This window comes from Anomaloglossus baeobatrachus, chromosome 5 (assembly GCF_048569485.1).
Source record: "Anomaloglossus baeobatrachus isolate aAnoBae1 chromosome 5, aAnoBae1.hap1, whole genome shotgun sequence".
Taxonomy (NCBI): domain Eukaryota; kingdom Metazoa; phylum Chordata; class Amphibia; order Anura; family Aromobatidae; genus Anomaloglossus; species Anomaloglossus baeobatrachus.
The window spans coordinates 325,885,827-325,905,058 of record NC_134357.1 but is presented as its reverse complement, the minus strand read 5'-3'; the positions used below and the strand labels follow the sequence as shown (position 1 = coordinate 325,905,058).

The following is a 19,232-nucleotide window of genomic DNA, read 5'->3' as shown; positions in this document are numbered from 1 at the left end:
GGGGACTCCAACCACAGTCTCCCTAGTTTCCACTAATTGCGCCACACACACCCCACTTGACTGGCATCACTTGATCCCCCTTTTCAAAATGAAAAAGATGCTTTGCATGAAGCACTCTTAAAAATACGCGTGCCTTTCACGTCCCCTGGATGACCCAGGGGAAGAAAACTCCTCTGAGAGCCATGACTTGTTCATCTTGGTTCTTTTTTCAAAAGCGAGGGGACTCCACCCACAGTCTCCCTCATTTCCACTAATTGGGCCACACACAACCCACTTGACTGGCATCAGTTGACCCCATTTTCAAGATGAAAAAGATCCTTTGCATGAAGCACTCTCAAAAATATGCGTGCCTTTCGCCTCCCCTGGCTGAGCCAGGAGAAGAAAAGTCCTTTGAGAGCCATGACTTGTTCATCTTGGTTCTTTTTTCAAAAGCGAGGGGACTCCAACCACAGTCTCCCTCGTTTCCACTAATTGGGCCACACACACCCCACTTGACTGGCATCACTTGATCCCCCTTTTCAAAATGAAAAAGATGCTTTGCATGAAGCACTCTTAAAAATACGCGTGCCTTTCACGTCCCCTGGATGACCCAGGGTAAGAAAAGTCCTCTGAGAGCCATGACTTGTTCATCTTGGTTCTTTTTTCAAAAGCGAGGGGACTCCAACCACAGTCTCCCTCATTTCCACTAATTGGGCGACACACACCCCACTTGACTGGCATCAGTTGACCCCATTTTCAAGATGAAAAAGATCCTTTGCATGAAGCACTCTCAAAAATATGCGTGCCTTTCGCCTCCCCTGGCTGAGCCAGGGGAAGAAAAGTCCTCTGAGAGCCATTTATCTTGGTTCTTTTTTCAAAAGCGAGGGGACTCCAACCACAGTCTCCCTCGTTTCCACTAATTGGGCCACACACACCCCACTTGACTGGCATCACTTGATCCCCCTTTTCAAAATGAAAAAGATGCTTTGCATGAAGCACTCTTAAAAATACGCGTGCCTTTCACATCCCCTGGATGACCCAGGGGAAGAAATGTCCTCTGAGAGCCATGACTAGTTCATCTTGGTTCTTTTTTCAAAAGCGAGGGGACTCCAACCACAGTCTCCCTCGTTTCCACTAATTGGGCCACACACACCCCACTTGACTGGCATCACTTGATCCCCCTTTTCAAAATGAAAAAGATGCTTTGCATGAAGCACTCTCAAAAATACGTGTGCCTTTCACGTCCCCTGGATGACCCAGGGGAAGAAAAGTCCTCTGAGAGCCATGACTAGTTCATCTTGGTTCTTTTTTCAAAAGCGAGGGGACTCCAACCACAGTCTCCCTCATTTCCACTAATTGGGCCACACACACCCCACTTGACTGGCATCAGTTGACCCCATTTTCAAGATGAAAAAGATCCTTTGCATGAAGCACTCTCAAAAATATGTGTGCCTTTCGCCTCCCCTTTCTGAGCCAGGGGAAGAAAAGTCCTCTGAGAGCCATGACGTGTTCATCTTGGTTCTTTTTTTAAAAGCGAGGGGACTCCAACCACAGTCTCCCTCGTTTCCACTAATTGGGCCACACACACCCCACTTGACTGGCATCACTTGATCCCCCTTTTCAAAATGAAAAAGATGCTTTGCATGAAGCACTCTTAAAAATACGCGTGCCTTTCACGTCCCCTGGATGACCCAGGGGAAGAAAAGTCCTCTGAGAGCCATGTCCACATTGTCAGTGGACAGACACGTGTGCTTATCTGCCAGCAGACCCCCAGCAGCACTGAAGACAGGTTCCGAGAGAACGCTGGCTGCAGGACACGACAAGATCCCCAAGGCGTACGTGGCAAGCTCAGTCAATTTATCCAGATTGGAAGCCTAAAATGAGCAGGGCTCAAGTTGCACAGTAATGGCATCGACGTTTCCTTGCATATACTCATATATCTGTGTGTCCTCCTCTTTTTCCTTGTCCAGCTCTTTGTTTTCGCATGAGTATATGTCCTTGTCACTTTCCCATGTGTTTGTGTTGTGTTGTGAGTTGTTTGTCACCTTTTGGACACCTTTGAGGGTGTTTTCTAGGTGTTTTTATGTGTTTGTGAATGCCTGCCATTGTTTCCTATGCAGTTCGAGTTCGGTTCGTCGAACGTTCGACGAACCGAACTCGAACGGGACCTCCGTTCGGCGAACCGAACTCGAGCCAAACCACGACCGGTTCGCTCATCTCTACTCCTGTTACCCTTGTGAAAATGTTAAATTTGGGCTAAAGCTACATGTTTGGGGGAAAAAGGTCAAATTTTCATTATTTCCTTCCACATTGCTTTGGTTCCTATGAAGCACGTGAAGGGTTAATAAACTTCTTGGATGTGGTTTTGAGTACTTTGAGGGGTGCAGTTTTTAGAATGGGGTCACTTTTGGGTATTTTCTGTCACCTCAGCCTCTCCAAGTCACTTCAAATGTGATGTGGCCCCTAAAAAATGGTTTTGTAAATTTTGTTGGAGAAATGAGAAATTGCTGATAAACTTTGACCCCTTCTAACTTCCTAACGAAAAATAATGTTTCAAAACTTGTGATGATGTAAAGTAGACATGTGGGAAATGTTATTTATTATTGATTTTCTGTGATATAACTCTCTGGTTTAAGGGTATAAAAATTCAAAGTTTAAAAATTGCAAAATTTTCACTTTTTTTGTACATTTTTTTCATTTTTTATTTTTTTTTATAAATTAACACAAATCATATCATGCAAAATTTACCAATAACATTACGTACAATGTGTAGACTCTCAGAATCACTGGGAAATGATGACGTTTTCCAGAGTTATTGCCACATAAATTTACACTGGTCAAAATTGTAATATGTGGCCTGGTCAGGAAGGTGGAAACAGGTTGGGGGATGAAGGGTTAAAAATGCAATTGTGGTTTTTTTTACATTTGTTTTTCAAGCTTCTAGAAAAAAATGCCCCCATCTGCAAGAGTACAATAGCGGTGTTAGACACAGAGGGCAAAGTTTTTGTGAAATCCCCCCCCCCTTTGCTTGGACATGCTGGCCGTGTTCACATGTAGCGTGAATCCTTGCATTTTTTTCTGATGCTTTATTTGCACAGAAATTCTGCTGTGTTTAACTGTCCAATCAAATCCGATGTGATTTCAGGAAAATTCCGCACACTTCTTTTCTCTAAAGTCTTCTATGTGGAGCTTTAAAAGTATGTAAAATCACACAGTTTTTTTTAAGTGCAGAATCAAAGCTTTTCTGTACAATAAAAAACACATTAAAAAGCGGATTCAAATCTGCACCAAAACGCAAATAAAGGAGAAAATACATAAAATGCAGCAGAAATGCAATAGTCAAAGAAGACTGCTATTGTGAAGTTTGGGCAAACACCAGCAGAAAACAAAAAAACAGTATTAATGCAAAGTGTGAATGGCTGCAGTGAAAAAGAAATCCTTAGGTCTCAGCTAGAGATGAGTATGATGCACAGATGACATCTCACCAGGTGTGGCTAATCAAAATCCGTGTCAAGGACGCATGAAGGTAAGAAATTTGCAGCCTGCCGTACCAGCCGCCAGGTACTACTGACCTGTATGCCGGACCAGAGTCCTGTGAATTGATCAACTCATCTCTCGTCCTAACCGTCCTGGATTCAGCGAGACAGTCATGGATTTGGGTTTATGTCTTCCAGTCTTGGCCGACTCCTAAATTTCACTCACTACCACCGCCACCTCTGACATCACCTCCTGCCAGAGTTCAAAGAAATGGTAAATGGGGTGGCTTGGGATGTGATCAAATTTTGCCACAGCATGCTACATGTGCGGTACATGATAGATGGAAGGCCATATAACCAGTTTGGGCCAAGAAGCTTCAAGTTGCATCTATGTACCCAAAATAGTCGCGAAGGTGTTGGAATAAAATGACAACCTATCATCTATCAACCATTTCTGATCAATGGAGCATCTGATCATGAGAACAAGGGAAATAAATCCTCAGTATGAATGGAGAGTCAGTCAAGCTTACTGACTGCCTCTCTTTCATTGTTGATGCTGAAGCCAAGTGCAGGAGTAGTTTTTTCTTTCACACCCTTAGACAGTGAAGGGACTGTAGTGCAAATACTCATCACTATTATGACTAAAATGATATCTAAAATATAATGAATGTATTTAAAGTTTATTAAAGGGGTTTACTACATGAACTCTCCATTAAGGTTTTACTACTTTGTGATGACGATTACATGCAGCTCATAAAATATGAGAGCGAAATAATATTTCAAAGAGGTTTAGGAAAGGGTAAAACAGTACGTGTCGCCTGCTTAATTATACAGTGCTGCGGAATATGTTGACACTATGTAAATAAAATGTATTTTCATTATTATTAATATTATTATTATAATTATTATTATTATTATTATTATTGCTCAAGTGGCCTAACCTAGACAGATGGAATAAGCATGTCTATATCTTCCATTATTAGTATAAATCTGTCTGAATTCTTTACAATGAATTCTATCAAAAAATAATAATTTTACCCTCAATCCATCTATAAAACAACTCTATAGGTTTGATTTTGATTATATCAAAATACTTTCCAGTCAAGATGGCCTAAATATAGTCCATCAAAGGTTGGCCCTTCTACAGGCAGTAAAAATCTAGTGGGGACTCTAAGGCGGGCTTTGCACGCTGCGACATCGGTAACAATGTGTTACCGATGCTGCAGCGATAGTCCCGCCCCCGTCGCACGTGCAATATCTAGTGAAAGCTGCCGTAGCGATTATTATCGCTACGGCAGTTTCACACGCACATACCTGCCGTGCGACGTTCCTCTGGCCGGCGACCCGCCTCCTTCCTAAGGGGGCGGGTCGTGCGGCGTCACAGCGACATCACACGGCAGGCGGCCAATTGAAGTGGAGGGGCGGAGATGAGCAGGATGTAAACATCCCGCCCACCTCTGTCCTTCTCATTGCAGCCGGCGGCAGGTAAGGTGAAGTTCCTCGCTCCTGCGGCTTCATACACAGCGATGTGTGGTGCTGCAGGAGCGAGGAACAACATCGCACCTGTCGCTGCATCGGCATTATGGAAATGTCGGAGGCTGCAGCGATGATACGATAACGACGCTTTTGCGCTCGTTCATCGTATCATCTAGGATTTACACACTACGACATCGCAAGTGCGATGTCGGTGGGGTCAAATCGAAAGTGACGCACATCCGGCGTCACTTGCGATGTCGTAGTGTGTAAATCCTAGATGATACGATGAACGAGCGCAAAAGCGTCGTTATCGTATCATCGCTGCAGCCTCCGACATTTCCATAATGCCGGTGCAGCGACAGGTACGATGTTGTTCCTCGTTCCTGCGGCAACACACATCGCGGTGTGTGAAGCCGCAGGAGCGAGGAACATCTCCTTACCTGCCGCCGCCGGCTATATGGAAGGAAGGAGGTGGGCGGGATGTTTACATCCTGCTCATCTCCGCCCCTCCGCCGCTATTGGCCGCCTGCCGTGCGACGTCGCTATGATGCCGCATGATCCGCCCCCTTAGGAAGGAGGTGGGTCGCCGCCAGAGCGACGGTCGCAGGGCAGGTGAGTGCATGTGAAGCTGGCGTAGCGCTAATTTTCGCTACGCCAGCTTTCACAAGATATTGGACCTGCGACGGGGGCGGGGACTATCGCGTGCGACATCGCAGCATCGGCTTGCGATGTCGCAATGTGCAAAGCCCACCTAAGTCTCATTTCTTTATTGATACTATTGGTGGCAACTAGATTTGACCAAACCCGAGGTTCGGTGTTTGGGTGTTTGGACCAAACACAGACTTTACAAGAAGAAACAGAGTTTGGGTGTGGAGCTTGGTTGCTTTACGTATGCAAACCACTCGTGCGAGCATCACTGTGCTCAGGTATGCTCAGCACCCAGCCCAGTGCGAGCCACTTGCAGTGTTTGAACTGCTCCCACTGCGGTAACAACAGCATGATCACATGTGGTGTGTACCAAACAAAAAAAGTTAAAAAACCCTACATGCCCCCGGAAGTGCTCTATTTATGGCTGGCTGTATGTGGGGGGAGACCTGAACTGCCCAATTACTGACTTCCATTGGGGTTCAGGTCAAATACAGGTCCCAAACCAAACTTTATCTAAAGTCTACCTAAATCCGTCAAACCCAAGTCTCCATGGGTTCACTCACCTCTAGTGGAAATCAACAGATTGTGTTATTTTCCCAACAACCCAAACTGTAGAGAAGCAACAATTCCACTGGTTTTGGAACATATCCAGAAAACAAAAAAGTAAACTTACTGATTGTCCAGAAATGAGACACTTTAGTACTTGTCTTTTCAAAACTGAGAACATTATACCTATATTTACATATTGCAACACCAAGAAGTAAGAGTCATGGAATTATGGACATCACGGCAAGGATAGAAATGATAATGATATGCAATTGATGAAAAAATGGAAACAAAATTTTTGAAACATCTTAATTTATTCAATACCAAGTGTGAAATACCTGGACTTACTTAAGTTAGCATGCTATCAATGAGGTTATTGACCCCTTAGTAATCGAGCTAAATTTGACCTTAAAGGGAAACTATCAGGTCCAATATACCCAGAACCACGAGCAGTTCTGGGTGCATATTGCTAATCCCTCCCTAATCGTCCTTGTATACACTAGCATAGAAAATAGATCTTTAGAAAAAGTATTTCTAAACATCTTTTGCCGTATGCTAACGAACGAGGGACTAGCCCCCTGGGTGTTATTTCCCCGGCCAGTCACCTCCATTAGCATGTTCGTATGCCCCTGTGGGACCCTGTGGGTGCGCTATCATGCTAATGAATACGCAGCGTCACAGGATGATCAAACTCACCTCTCCAGCTGCCATCGTGTCCGACAGGGGATTTCGGCTCAGTGTGCATGACCCTGGAGTTTGGGTCATGCGCACTACTTCAGTTTGAAGCTAGGACGCGTAACAGGGCATTGCAGTAGCTTACAGATGCATGGTTACCACCATTCACTGTGTCTGAACACAGGAAGCTGAGCTGAGAGCCGCTCTGTGCATGCGGCAGCGTCTATTGTGAAGGAGGGGGCTGCGGGGGATCAACGCTTCACAGGTACCGTGGGACACCGGTGAACACCGGTGGGGTTATAGGGGGTGACCTGGCAAGGCCTGGGGAGGAGTTTTCTGTTGCATGTGTCAGAAATCAGAGGAGTAAGGTGAATGCGGCCAGCGCGCTGCTGTGCAAGCGGCCATCTTGGATTTCATGGGGGGGGGCACTTTGGCGACACCGGGGGACCGGAGGGGACCGGGGAGGAGATTTATCTCCCATCTGACATGTTTGTTCATGCCAGATGGGAGATAAATAATTTTTTAACGGAGCTGTCATTTACTGTAACATGATCATCGGTATACAGTGTAAACCGGTGATCACGTGAGCGGGGACCTGAAAAAACGGCCTGAATCATGATCTCCAGGGTCTCAGCTACCCCCTGAAAGCCCGGAGATTTTCTGACGCTGGGGGGCGCTATTCACTTATTTCTGCCTGCTGTTTATAAATGACAGATCAGAATAAGGCTACATTCACACGACCGATCCGTTTTTGCGGTCCGCAAAAAACGGTCCATTTTTTTCACGGGTGCATCCGTGTGGCATCCGTTTACGGTCTATATGTCATCCGTTTGTCATCTGTGTGCCTTCCGTTTTTTTGGCGTACTGCAAAAAAACTGAAGGAGGGAAAATACATAAATTTACCCAGGATCCATAGCTTCAACCTACATGAGGCGGTCACATGTTCACTCCAGTGCCATTTTCTACTGCTTTTCACAGCGTAGAGCGCTCTGGTAATTTTCCTGTGCTTGTACACTTCATATCAGTCTTTTCTGTCATTATAATGGCAGAAAGACACATAATGTCCCACTGTCCTGCATTTTGTAATTTTGCACCCTTTGGTGCCTTTCATCTGGCACTAAGGGGTGCTTAGCCTTGTATTTACCAAAAAAAAATGAATTTAAAAAAAAAATGACGTGGGGTTCCCCCTATTTTTGATAGCCAGCTAGAGTAAAGCAGACAGCTGCAGCCTGCAGACCACAGCTGGCAGCTTCACCTTGGCTGGTATTCCAAAACTGAGGGCACCCCACGCTGTTATTTTAAATTAAATAAATAATTAAAAAAAACATGTGGGGTCCCCCCAAAATTGGATCATCAGCCAAGGTAAAGCGGACAGCTGGGGTCTGATATTCTCAGACTAGGGAGGTCCATGGTTATTGGACCCTCCCCAGCCTAAAAATAGCAGGCCGCAGCTGCCCCAGAAGTGGTGCATCCATTAGATGTGCCAATCCTGGTGCTTCGCCCCAGCTCATCCCGTGCCCTGGTGCAGTGGCAAACGGGGTAATATATGGGGTTAATACCAGATGTGTAATGTCACCTGGCATCAAGCCCTGGGGTTCGTGAGGTCAGGCGTCTATCAGATACCTGACATCACCAACCCAGTCAGTAATAAAAAAAATAGACGACGAACAAATTTTTATTTAAAAAAACACCCCAAAACATTCCCTCTTTCACCAATTTATTAGAATGAAAAACAAATCCAGGTCTGCTGTAATTCAATAAGGCGTTCCCATGACGATCCATACCATAGTCACTGTCCCAGCCAATGAAGAACAGTATGTTCCCCATTGGCTGGGAGAGCAATGCAGTGACCTGAGCTAACATCAATAGGTCAGTCCAGGTCACTGCAGGGCATGATGAGTGCTGCTGTCAGTGAGGTACATTACCTGCGTGACGATCTCCTGCACTGCTGACAGCAGACCTGTCACTGACTTCAATGACCGCCGCCTTCACAGCCAAGTATCGCGAGAGCCTGTGACATCACCGCTAGTCACCTTCTCGGGCCGGCAGCGAGAGGAGATCTGACAAGTGGCGGCCATGGAAGACAGTGACATCGCTGACAGCAGGATGGCGGGACTTCATCACCGCAGGTAAGCCGAGTGGGGTAATATGTGCAGAGTGCGAAGTGGGTGGAGCTTAGCGGGGCCATGTGTGCGGTGCGAGGTGGGCGGAGTCTAGCGGGGTAATGTGTACGGAGTGTGAGGTGGGCGGAGCTGAGCGGGGCCATGTGTGCGGTGCAAGGTGGGCGGAGCCTAGCGGGGACATGTGTGCGGGCGGCGGAGTGCTAAGTGGGCGGAGCCTAGCGGGGCCATGTGGCGCTGAGGACGTCAGTGCCGGGGACTGCATGGCTGGGGACAGGTGAGTGTAAGTGTGTGTGTGTATACATGCAGGAGGAGGCGGAGCCGAGCGGGGAAGTGTCGGCTCCCTGCACATGTAACCAGGGTAAATATCGGGTTACTAACCAAAGCACTTTGCTTGGATACCCGATGTTTATCTTGGTTACCAGCTTACCGCAGGCTGCCAGCGATGGTTCCCTGCACACTGTAGCTGGAAAAGCCATGCTTTTGCTGATCAAACCGTTCTCGAACGTAACTCGAACTGCCAAACTTTTAGCAAAAAGTTCGAGTTCGATCTAGAACACCCCCCAAAATCACTCGAACATGAAATTGGCGAACCTCGAACATCGCTCAACTCTAGTACTAACATGCTAATGGGGTTGACTGGCCAGGGGACTAACACCCAGGGGACTAAGCCGCACGCTCATTAGAATACGGTAAAAGATGTTTAGAAATACTTTTTCTAAAGATCTCTTTATCTTTGCTAGTGTATACAGGGACAGTTAGGCAGGGATTAGTAATATGCACAGAACTGCTCCTGGCTCTGGGTGTATATTGGACCTGACAGGTTCCCTTTAATGACCAGTCCAAATTTTAGAAATCTGACCAGTGTCACTTTATGTGATAATAACTCTGGAACGCTTCAATGGATCCCAGTGGTTCTGAGACTGTTTTTTCATGACACATTGAATTTTATGTTATTGGTAAATTTAGCTTTCTTTAATTTATTTGTGAAAATTTCAGTGAAAATTTTGATAAAAACACAATTTTCAAACTTTTAAATTTTATATCCTTAAACCAGTTAGTCATGCTGTGCAAAATAATCAATAAATACAATTTCCAATTCTTTACTTTACATCTACATCACTTTTCAAACATCATTTTATTTTGTTAGGCTGTTAGAATGGTTAAAAGTTTAGCAGCAATATTTGATTTTTTTTTTCAAGAAATTTACAAAACCTGTTTCTTTACGGATCTGTTCAGATTTAAATGGACTTTGAGGTACCTTTATATTGGAAATTCTTCAAGGTGATACTATTTTAAAAACAGCACCCCTTAAATCTTTTAAAACTGCTGTCGTGAAATTTTTTAACTCTTCAGGTGCTACATAGGAATTAATACAAAGTGGAATATTAAAAAAAAAAAACAATTACGTATAAAATGTTGATTTAGCCTCAATTTTTAACTTTTACAAAGGATAGCCTACCACACTGGGCCCCAAAATGTATTACCCAGTTTCTTCTGAGCGTGGTAATACCCCACATGTGGTCAGAAACCTCTGTTTGGACAAATAGTCGGGCTCAGAAGGGAATGAGCAACATTTACATTTTGGAACATAAATTTGGCGGAAAAAGCACCATGTCATATTTTCAGGGCCCCTAAGGTACCTAAACAGTAGAAACCCCCCACAATTAACCCCATTTTGGAAACTACTCGCCTGAATGATTTTATCTAGGAGTGTAGTGAGCATTTTGAACCCACAGATACTTCACAGAATTTGATAATATTAGGTTGTCATATTGAAAATGTTTGTTTTTTTTCACAAATATTTTGCTTTAGCCCCAAATGTTTTTCTGTTGCAAGAGGTAACATGAAAACGTGGGCCCTACAGTTTGCTACCCACTTGCGTCTGAGCATGGCAATATTCCACATGTAGTTAAAAGTTCTGCTTGGACACTCAGTTTTTTCTGAGCTCACTAACACCCATATGTGGACACATACCTCTGTTTGACTTGACTTAAAGCACCACTCCAGCATTTTATTTTTTCCATCACTTGAGTGGTGCTTGAAATCTTACATCCCTGACTCTACTAATATACTCACTGTCCAGCGTCTTACTCTTAACCTTTTATCGACGTCGCTCTGGTCCCAGTGCATCATCTTGTGACTGCAACTTCTAATTGGCCGGAAGTCAGAAGTTATGTCACAAGCTCTCAATGCAGATCTATGAGAACAAGAACAAGACTTTCATAGACTCGCATTGAAGATTGTCCTCCGGCTTGCTCCAGGAAACACTAGACTAGACGGCAGGTTGCAAACTGCTGTAGCCAACAGGGCCGTTAATGATAAAAGGTAAAGGAGACGCCAGAGGGTGAGTATATGAGTAAGGTCAGGGACCTCTAAATAAAAAAGCACCACTGCAATGGTGAAATAAAAAAGATGCTGGAGTGGTGCTTTAACGAGTTTTTACGTAATAGTGCCCCCCTCCCAACTTTTTATTCCTCTTGGTGCTGCATACTGTAAAATATTTTATGTTGTACTATAAGGCTCATATTGGAAAACATATAAGAGTTGAAGAGATAGGTTGCACTAAAGTAATCATATGATCTCACTCTATGTTAAAGTCATTGACAGTAATACAATATAATTACTACTACTGACCCATCAAGAATCCCACATTGACAACTTTATAATATACCTCTCATTAATGCATTAATGCTGAGTCAGAGAATTTGTGGATTTGACTAAAATGTTTAATACATTTACAGAAAACAGACTCATCCTTGAGACCTGAAACTTCGTAGCAACTCATTGCATCATGAACTTATTTTTCATGGTTCACAATAACGATAATTAATTATTTCACTGAATTCTGCTCTGACATCCTATAAATATAACGCCATATTTTGTCTTTCAGCTCAACTAACCAACTATGACTTGCATATAGATGAGAATAAATCCGCTCATCACTGCAGTGCCTACATAGGCAATAATTTGGTTGTACGCAGAGGTCAAGATTTCAAGGTGTCACTGACCTTCAGCTCACCATTAAAAGATAGTGATAGACTGCAATTTGTAGCTACTCTTGCCACTTCATCAAGAGGTAAGAATGGTGTTTTATAATGTTGAATGTGCCTTAAATTTTATTTACATAGCTGAGTATTTTGTTTATATTTGTGTGAGGCCCCTGGACTATTCAGGTCGTCACAGGGTCCTCTCCGCTCTCTTTAGTGCAGTATTCAACCCCTCATGGTTCTGGGTCGCTATCCTGCAGTGCTGCCTCCATCAGCATTCACAAATCCTAGATACACTTTGCACCACACCTGTCAGGCACACCAGTGGGCTGCTTAAGCAGGATTAGGACCGTCCACCTAGGGGTCAGGCGGGAAGGTGGGAGGTGTCAAGGTCAGTCAGTTGAGTAGTGACCCTCGAGCTGTGAGGAGCTCTGAGGAAGCTGGGAGTTGGAGCTACCAAGGGAGAGGAAAACTAGGTCGCAGACAGTGGTCTGGACCTAGAGGAGTCAAACCTCCGGTCGCAGGGGATTGAGGCTAGGTGCCTGGAACCCGTCAAGGAGGATGGCCGGCAGACTGGTCCTCTCACCGGTCCGGGACCGAAGGCACGACAGGGTACACAGACCCTAGGTCGGGGAGAAGCTTCAGGCAACCCGGCAATTAACCTGAGGAGAATGGGGCCTTTATGGACTGTTCCCACCAGCTCAGAGATCGGGGCACTAGCGCAACAAGGGGTATAGGGCTTTCCTAGCAAGCAGCCCACTGAAATCCCAAGCATGAGCTCCTGAGAGCAGGCTCCTTCACTTAGCCACAGTGGGGAGCAGGGCCCGGATAGCTCCAAGCTACCGGACCACAACGGACAATCTAAAACTTAGTGCCAGGAGGCAGGTTACAGACCACCAGTAGCACTGTAGGGGACGGGACCCGGACGAGCTCTCCTCGAGAGGCAACGGCGTTCAGAGACTTGGTTTACCCTGTTGTCAGCGTCTGCTTCATTGCTGAGTGAGTACCCGACTGACCCCTGCACTGCGTCCCCGCATCACCATCCAGAGTCCCGGGGCCTGTCCCTACCCGTGGAAGGCAACGTCACCTAGCTGCCCCACTCCATCACCCTGTGTACTCCCAATGGCAGCGGCGGTACTCCTAATTACCGTACACCACGGGTGGCGTCACGAACTATACCAAATCCCCTGTAAATACCCCTTTTACATTTGAGTGTGGCCCCTAAGCCCCCGTGTCCGGAGACCCTCGAGCCACGAACGGACCCCACGCCCGGATCCGAGCGGTTCGATCCGCTCCTGGGGCAGCACATTTGCATATTTACTCACTTTATATAATGGGAGATGACTTCCCATGCCTACCATTGATTGACAGTGTTCCCTGCACTTTGGGAGAAACCTGTCAGTCAGCAGCTCATGAATAAGGAAGACTCCAGAATTGGTGCACATCAGGACTCGGGTTCAGCAGATCTTTAGTTAAAAGTTTGTTTCTGGACGCGGACATGACCCAAACTTGATCTCAAACCCAGAACCCCAAATAAGTCTATGGGATCCCCAAATTTGGTGTGTTAAATGGTTGAAAAAGGTTGTAGTAAGCCTAGGGGGCTGCAAAAGTAAGTAAAATGTAGGTAAGAGCAGAACAATTACTCTGCAAACAAATGTTGATAGGGAATAGATTAAAAAAGAAAGACGTGGGATCTTCCCAATTTTTTATAACCAGCGCAGTTAAAGCAGACAGTTGCGAGTTGCAGCCCTCAGCTGTTTGCTTTACTTTGCCTGGTTATCAAATATCGAGAGGCCCCCACGCCGTTTCTTAAATTATTTATTTAAATAATTTTAAAAAGTGACATTGGGTTCCCACTAATTTTTCAGAACCAGCCAAGGTAAAGTAGACAGCTGGGGGCTGGTATTATTTACGTGGGAAGGCCCTTCTCAGTTGCAAAATAGCACCCAGCAGCCATCCCACAAATAGGGGGGGAGACACCATGTTATTGTTTAAAAAAATGTTATTTACTTTGTTCACAGCAGTGTTAAGCCATCTTTCTCATGCCAAAATGCTTTTTGATTGGCAAACTTTTTTCAGCATCTGAACAGCAGCCAGACGCTGAGCTCAGACACGGACTTCAGTGAAAAGTTCATGTTCGGTACGAACTATAGTTCGGGTTCGCTCATACTCACTCCTAAGCTGAACTTTCATTTCAACTAATTAAGTGTGATTTCATACATTTTTTCTTTTTTCTTTGGAGGGTGACCGTTAATGACCATTAATGTTTATTTTCGCAGGTAGTGGCCTTCTTGAGTACACTTTCTCAGATTCTTCAGGGCCGAGCTGGGCAGCACGAAAAAATAGAACTTCATCATCTTCCATTACGGTGACTTTTAACACTCCGGTTGATGCTGTTATTGGGAGATATGTTCTGAATATTCAGACTAATGGAGCAACTAGACGCATTGGAGAGTTTATGCTGATCTGCAACCCCTGGGCTCCAGGTACAATCTGGTTTTAGCAATATCAAATAGTATTGAGAGCATTAAGGATGATGATGTAACTCAAATAAAAATTGGATATAGAGAGCAGAATGCCTTAAAATAAATTCTCCACATTAAAAAGCTCAGCAACATTCTTCTATTCACAAATGGTGACCCAAAGATAAGAGTTACATGATAAGTATGTTATTATAATGGAAACCGTTGCCAGGTTTTTGCTATGTAATCTGAATGATGTAGGGAAAGAGACATTGATTCCAGAGATGTATCACTTACTGAGCTGCAGCTACTTGATGTTGTTTTGATACAATCGCTGTTTTGTCTGTTGCAGATCTACCATTTCTCTGAATGCTGAGTTCTGTATTACCCCACTCACGACTCTGATTGTCAGCTTTTTATGTACAGTGTGAACATGCGCTTAGAAGTTGCATGTATACCAACTCATACTCCGGCTCATTCTTATGATTTTTATTTAGTCTCTTGTACTCAGTCAGTACAAATAGGGTGTGACCCCCTTTCATTGACCTGTGCATTTCATCTATAATGCATACCATGGCTGGGTGTCCACAGTCAGGACCCAGTCACTATATGCCCTTATTCACATTGAGGTCTGTTCTGACACGTGGTAAAGTTTTAACATTAGAGAGTATAGGTATCATCCCGATTTTGGTACACCTTGTTGCAGTGGGATGGCTTTACATTTTTTATTTCCAATCAAAAACAGTGTTTACTAAGTACTAAGTACCCCTTGTTATTTATTTAAATGCACTATTGCTTTTTACTTATTTACAGAAGGGTATATGTTCATATTATTTTTGTGCATAGGTAGAAATCTGCCAATCAGTGATGGGGGCGGAGTTAACTGATCAGGAGCACTACATGGCTCAAAATAATTAGCACTGTAGTGAGAATCTCCTGCTAATAAATTGATTTTACTCTGACAAGTCAGGCTGTATTGTTATATTAATGAAGTGTATGAGAGTTGCCCTTATTCTGTTTGAACGATCTATATTCTCATGCTTCAGTAAGTCCCACAGACCTGAGGAGAGAGTGTCACAAGTTTAGGCATTAGTGCACTACTTTTGCACATATGCGCATTTAGGTCTTAGAATATTTGAGGTCCCCTATTGCAACCAGAAATTATCGGTGTAGCTGAGACATCCAGTCCACAGGGTTCCCATGATGACGGGCATGTGTCGGATACTAGAAGTGTGTGCACTGGTGACAGTGAAAGGCACATGGATGTGGATGACCGGGGGTTAATGCAGGCATTACTGTTTCCCTGTAGCTGGGGGGTTAGTGTGTTGATACAGGAAAAAAGGAGAAAGTCAAGAGGCAAGCGTGATGTTAAACCAATTGAAAACGTTTACTTAACGGCAGCAGATGCTTTCCTCAAAAATAAGACCTACCCTGAAAATAAGCCCTAGCGGGATTTTTCAGGCTTATTGGAATTTGCTTATAATATTAGCCCTACTCCAAAAATAAGCCCTAGTTTGCATACCATACTATAGTATCCTGAAATAGAGTTTGTGTAGCCCTTTCAGGATATGTAACTTTTATTTTCCATTAGCACCGATTCCAATCACTGACCCCAATACAAGAAATCAACTGAAAATAAGCCCTAGTTACATACCATATTATAATAATACCCATAAAAAGGGTTTGGACAGCCCTTTCATGAAATGCAACTTTTATTGGTGTATGTTTCCCCGTTGTATTGTTATAAACCCTGAAAGTTTATAGTCATATTCCTGCTAGTTAATGGAAAATGAATATTCACCTCTTCCCCCAAACACTCCTTTATGCCAGCATCAGTGACTGGAATGTGTGATAATGGCAAATGAATATTCACCCCCTTACCACATGAATAATCCTGCCCACCCCTCTGTGCCGACATCAGTGATTGGAACGTGTATTAATAGCAAATGAGTATTCACCCCCTTACGTGCCAACCCATCTGCGTCACCGTTAATGATTCAGACTGCCATATTACTGCCCAAACATCTCTTCGCTGACGGCCCCATTTCGCTGCCCATAATCTTGCCCACCTCTCTGTGCCAGTGTTAGTGATTGGAATGTGTGTTAATAGCAAATTAATATTCTTCCTTTTCCTGCCCATAATCCTGCTTATTCCTCTGTGTCGGCATCAGTGATTGGAATGTGTGTTAATGTGACGCCCTGGCAAAACTAGGTAGTTACAAACAGTTTACATCCTCTTTGTCACCACCAAAACCCACACTTAGGCATGACACACAGCCATTAAACCCTAGCCATCCCCTCATGATAATAGGGACACACCAGTGGGCGGGATCAGGTGGATGAGAATGCTCACCTAGTGGTCCTGAGGTGTCAGAGGCGGGAACACAGTAATTCGAGTTCAAGTTAGAATAGAGTGAAGTTGACAGCTGAAGTGTAGTGAGCTAACAGAAGTGAAGTCAGGGGTCGTAGCCCTGGGACTACCCGGCTAGGTGGCAGACAGTGAACAGGGCCACAGGCGACGGAGATCCAGTCGTGGGAGATCTAAAGTGGACCGGGGCAGGGTTGTAGCCCACCAGTACCGACAGCGGGAATCTAGTCCGGAGGCCGTGCACAGTTGGGGTGCCTGGACCCTAGGGCGAGGAAGGTTGCAAGCCCCTCTCCAATTAACCAGCCGGGGGCAAGGTTCCAGACTTTGCCCCATTAACTGCCCAGATAGAGTGAAACGGAACCCAACGCAGGGATAGGGTGTCCGTCAGAACCCACTGAAATCCCAAGGGTCAGGTTTCGCGGGCCACAGCTCCCAACACATACAGAACTGGGAGTGGACTTCTCCGTTCCAAGCGAAGTCGTCCAAAAAGGAAAGAATAACACAAAGTGCAGGAGGAAAGGATACCTGTTCTTTCACCTGGGTGTGGGACCCGAATGCACCCTCCTAAGGCAGCCGGCCACTGGCAACTTGGTTTACTACTGGACTTGTGTGAAGTTACTGAACTGTGAGTACACCATTGTCCCCGGTCCAGCCCGGCGCGCCACCTACAGCAGCCATCACTCCCGTGTTCCACCCTCGGGCCCCAGGACTACACCTCCCCTACCCGTGAAGGGGATCCCACCTTGCTGCCCTGCTCCATCAGCCACGGGCGCCCCATCACCAGGCAGCAGCGGTGCAACCATCCCTCACCGCAACCCGCGGGTGGCGTCAAAGACACAACATCTCCCCTGTAAATACCTTTTCCTGACGGTTGTGAGGACGGGCGGCCGTGAGAGCCTGGGTCCGGTCACCACTCTAGCCATAGCAGCGAACTCGGATCCGAGCAGGCCCCCAAGAGAGAGAAGCGGCAGCGGCCCCCGCCCGCAACATTAACAGCAAAGGAATAATCACCCTCTTTCCCTGCCCATAATCCTGCCCACCTCTCTGTGTTGGTGTCAGTGATTGGAACATGTGTTAATGGCAAATGAGTATTCACCTCATTCCCCCGACCACCCCTCTGCATCGGTGTCAGTGATTCAGCCAGATTGCCAAATTACTACCTGAGCATCGCATTGCCGGTGGCTCTCCTCCTGATCTGAGTGTGACAGCATGGCTTTCTGTGCAGCAGTCACGCTCAGGTCAAGACAACCACCGAGCAGTACAAAGATTGTGATGCAATTTTCAGTATGAATCACTGCCGCTGCCGCAGATGGATGGGTGTAGAAAGGCGTTGAATGTTTATTTGCCATTAACACACGTTCCAATCACTGATGTCAGCATAGTGGAGAGGGCAGCATTATGGGTGGGGAAAAGGGTGGGAAAATTAATTTACTATTAACACATGTGGCAATCACTGACACCAATAAAAAATATAAGGCATTCCCTGAAAATAAGCCTTAGTGAACCCTGTTATATTTTGGGGGAAAAACAGTCCACATACTCAATCAATAACACTACAACCTCTCCACCATGGCCAAGACTAAAGAGCTGTCTAAAGATAACAGGGACAAAATTGTAGACCTGCACAAGCTGGGATGGACAATAGGCAAGCAGCTTGGTGATAAGGCAACAACTGTTGGCACAATTATTAAAAAATTGAAGAAACACAAGATGACTGTCAATCTTCCTTGGTCTGGGGCTTCATGCAAGATCTCGAATCATTAGATAAGGATAATTCTAAGAAAGGTCAGAAATCACCCCAGACCTACATGGGAGGACCTGGTCAATGATCTGAAGAGAGTTGACACCACAGTCTCAAAGATTACCATTAGTAACACGCTATGCAGTCATGGATTAAAATCCTGCAGGGCACGCAAGGTCCCCCTGCTCACGCCAGCACATGTCCAGGCCTGTTTGAAGTTTGCCAATAACCATCTGGATTATCCAGAAGAGGCATAAGAGGTCATATGGTCAGATGAGAGAAAAATATAACTTTTTGGAATCAACTCCACTTGCCCTGTTTGGAAGAAGAAGAAGGATGAATACAACCCCAAGAACACCATTCCAACCATAAAGTATGAGGGTGGAAACATCATATTTTGGGTCTGCTTTTCTGCAAATGGGACATGATGACTACACCGTATTGAAGACAGAATGGATGGGGTCACGTATAGCAAGAGTTTGGCCAACAACCTCCCTCCCCCAGTAAGAGCATTGAAGATGGGTCATGACTGCGTCTTCCAGGTTGCTAGTGACCCAAAACACACAGTCAGGGCAACTACGGAGTTGCTCCATAAGAAGCATTTCAAGGTCCTGGAGTTGCCTAGCCAATCTCTAGACCTGAACCCAATAGAACATCTTTGGAACCAGCTGAAACTCAATGTTGCCCAGCTACAGCCAAGAAACCTAAAAGATCTGGAGAAGATCTGTATGGAGGAGTGGGCCAAAATCCC

General features: G+C 45.2%; 1 protein-coding gene across 2 annotated transcripts in view; it reads left to right on the top strand.

Moving 5' to 3' along the window:
• Nucleotides 1-19,232, top strand: part of LOC142311403 (protein-glutamine gamma-glutamyltransferase E-like) — a 141,736-nt gene that overhangs the window by 25,775 nt on the left and 96,729 nt on the right. For both annotated transcript variants that reach the window (XM_075349792.1, XM_075349790.1), the window contains exons 2-3: nucleotides 11,814-11,999; nucleotides 14,190-14,396. In XM_075349792.1, the coding sequence (XP_075205907.1) occupies nucleotides 11,814-11,999; nucleotides 14,190-14,396 (393 nt within the window). The remainder of the gene's footprint in view (nucleotides 1-11,813; nucleotides 12,000-14,189; nucleotides 14,397-19,232) is intronic.